Genomic DNA, 3,346 nt, shown 5'->3' on the forward strand with positions numbered 1-3,346 from the left:
CGCATTCAAACGACAGCCTATCCGTCCACCTAGCCACATTAAACATGGGAGGATGCCGAAGAACCCACTTTGGCGCCCCTCGTCCGTCTGTCTGCTTCTCACCATTAACCACCTCGCTGGTTGCCCTGTCAGTCGCCCACTATTTAAACCCCAGGCTCGACCATATCCGCACACAACATCCTCCTCTCTACACCAGCCCACCATGGCCTCCTTGAGCTCCAAAGCCGTCTGGGATAGCCTCTCGCTCGAGCTGAAGCATGAGATTGCCGCCATTGCAGCCGGCTGGAGGCAGACGCATGCCAGTGTTGTGATCGCCCAAATGGAAGAGGAGGTTGACGACGAGCCGACGCCCTCGCCCTCGCCTGCCAATGCCGGCATTGCCATGGGCGAGGCCGTGCTCACTACACCGAGATGGTGTTGGAAGAGCGGCGGGCCTCGTTCCAGCAGGCATAGGCCGACCATGAGTACAACGTCCGCCTCCCTGACAAGCACCGATGCGCGAAGGAGAAACTCCCCGCCGATCCGACCATCGCGTCGGATGTGGACGTGGGCGAGAAGGAGGCGTTGCTCCAATCCTTCCACACCGCCCATGAAAATCCCCCGCGTTAGAAGCCGCCTTCAAGGAGGTCGATGAGGCGGCGGATGAAGTCTATGACAAGGATGAGGACGAGGACGACGTCGCCTGCTCCTTGACGCTCGTCGGCATGACAACGATGCCAGCACGTCCACGGGCGTCGTTGACAGTGGGGAAGAGTAGAGCATGGGAGGTAGCTTGGTGGGCTGATCATCGTCAGCCGATTAGACACGGGCAGACTGTGAAGCCGGTGCTTCATTTTTCGGGGCTCATGGCGTGAATTTAGCTGGAGCGTTGACGGTAATTTTAGTCTAGGTTTAGAGTCACTCTAGTTCAAATATATCAAAAACCATGTGGTTTATGTAAAATTATCCAAATATGAATGAATATTGTCCAGGTTGTTTAAATACCGCATCAAATTTGTTCAATTTCATTAAATTTCGACCGAATACAACCGGACATATGTGGCTAGCTTTAAAAGGCCAGCTTCCGTCGGTGTCCGGTTTCCGGGTCCACCTTTGAGATGCGAGGATCCGGATCCGTGGCAAAGGGGGACATCGCTCAGCCAATTTCAGATTATCTTTTACCGTGGAGCGAAGAGGGCGTATTATAAAACAAAAAACGTAACAGCACATCGAGGGCGTGGAGAAGCGCGTCTTTCCCCACCCTCCCTAACAAACCTGGAACCGTTCCTGTTTTAAGATCCGATCTCCCCTTGCCCCCTCCCCCTCCCCTCCCCTCCCTTCCTCCTGACCACCCCTCCTCGCGCTCCAGCTAAATCCACGCCACCGATGGCCCGCACGGGCCTCGCGGACGCAACGGCGCCGGAAGCCGACGCAATGCCGGCCGCCAGCAAGGACGCGGCCGACGTCCGCATGATCTCCACCAAGGAGCTGCAGGCGCACGCCGCCGCGGACGACCTCTGGATCTCCATCTCCGGGGACGTCTACGACGTCACGCCCTGGCTGCGCCACCACCCGGGCGGCGAGGTCCCGCTCATCACCCTCGCCGGCCAGGACGCCACCGACGCCTTCATGGCCTACCACCCGCCCTCCGTGCGCCCGCTCCTCCGCCGCTTCTTCGTCGGCCGCCTCTCCGACTACACCGTCCCCCCCGCCTCCGCCGACTTCCGCCGCCTCCTCGCGCAGCTCTCCTCCGCGGGCCTCTTCGAGCGCGTCGGCCACACCCCCAAGTTCCTGCTCGTCGCAATGTCGGTGCTCTTCTGCATCGCCCTCTACTGCGTCCTAGCCTGCTCCAGCACCGGGGCCCACATGTTCGCCGGCGGCCTCATTGGCTTCATCTGGATCCAGTCGGGCTGGATTGGCCATGACTCCGGCCACCACCAGATCACCAAGCACCCTGCGCTCAACCGCCTCCTGCAGGTGGTATCTGGGAACTGCCTCACCGGCCTCGGCATCGCCTGGTGGAAGTTCAACCACAACACACACCACATCTCCTGCAACAGCCTCGACCATGACCCTGACCTCCAGCACTTGCCGCTCTTCGCGGTTTCCACCAAGCTCTTCAACAACCTTTGGTCAGTCTGCTACGAGCGCACCTTGGCGTTTGATGCCATATCCAAGTTCTTCGTCAGCTACCAGCACTGGACATTCTACCCGGTGATGGGATTTGCAAGGATAAATCTTCTAGTGCAGTCAATCGTGTTCCTGATCACGCAAAAGAAGGTGCGGCAGCGTTGGCTGGAGATCGCCGGAGTTGCCGCGTTCTGGGTTTGGTACCCCTTGTTGGTCTCTTGCCTGCCGAATTGGTGGGAGAGGGTTGCTTTTGTGCTTGCAAGCTTTGTGATCACGGGGATTCAGCATGTGCAGTTCTGCCTGAACCACTTCTCATCCGCCGTGTATGTTGGGCCACCAAAGGGGAACGACTGGTTTGAGAGGCAAACCGCGGGCACACTTGATATCAAGTGCTCCCCGTGGATGGATTGGTTCCATGGTGGTCTGCAGTTCCAGGTTGAACACCATTTGTTTCCTCGCCTGCCTCGGTGCCACTACAGGATGGTCGCGCCGATTGTGCGCGACCTTTGCAAGAAGCATGGGCTGTCTTATGGTGCTGCCACATTCTGGGAGGCCAATGTAATGACATGGAAGACGCTAAGGGCTGCAGCATTGCAGGCCAGGGAAGCCACCACTGGAGCTGTTCCGAAGAATCTGGTCTGGGAAGCTTTGAACACTCATGGATGACTGGGATCAGGACTGGAGTATGAGACAATTGTAAGCGTCGAGCCTTGCATGCATGCAATTATCTGATTGCTTCTCGATTGCATAGAGAGATTGATCCTTTTAGCCGTTGGAGTCGTGTTGGATTTTTCGTGTTGCCAAGTGACTATCTTTGCAGTTGAATCGTGGGTTCATGCTTCAGTTGTGTACTTGTACACCATATTTAGATTGTTGGGCTATCCCTATCACGGTAACTATATCAACAGTACTTGATTTATATCATAAATCCGTGGCTTATCTTTACATCCATTTCATTTTGCTTGCAAGTTCATGAAACTGTAAACTCAATTGATGGTTGGTAGCCTGTATATCGTGCTGCTACGGCAGCTTGAACTGCATTTGGGGAACATGACGATTCCAATAATAAACCTTTAGCCATTTTTTTCTACTGCATCTGTATGTCCTCCATGGTTTGATATATATTTTTCATTCACTTAACTGTCAATTTCTTTGTATTTACTTTTAGGGCATACAAACACTATTCTTGATTCTGCTATTTCTGAAGAGTTGTTGAATAGTTCTCGCTAAGATCAAG

At 54.9% G+C, this 3,346-nt stretch overlaps 1 protein-coding gene across 1 annotated transcript; it reads left to right on the forward strand.

Annotated features, from left to right (window-relative positions):
- The first annotated feature begins 1,223 nt into the window (after positions 1 to 1,223).
- LOC125509111 (delta(8)-fatty-acid desaturase 2-like) lies at positions 1,224 to 3,054 on the forward strand. Its single transcript, XM_048673993.1, has one exon. It carries the CDS (start codon positions 1,366 to 1,368, stop codon positions 2,773 to 2,775), a length of 1,410 nt encoding a protein of 469 aa, XP_048529950.1. The 5' UTR covers positions 1,224 to 1,365; the 3' UTR covers positions 2,776 to 3,054.
- The last annotated feature ends 292 nt before the right edge of the window (positions 3,055 to 3,346 follow it).

Source organism: Triticum urartu, chromosome 5 (genome assembly GCF_003073215.2).
Source record: "Triticum urartu cultivar G1812 chromosome 5, Tu2.1, whole genome shotgun sequence".
Classification (NCBI taxonomy): Eukaryota; Viridiplantae; Streptophyta; class Magnoliopsida; order Poales; family Poaceae; genus Triticum; species Triticum urartu.

Coding starts and splice junctions, on each gene's coding strand:
- LOC125509111 (XM_048673993.1), top strand. CDS start 1,366: ATGGCCCGCACGGGCCTCGCGGACGCAACGGCGCCGGAAGCCGACGCA.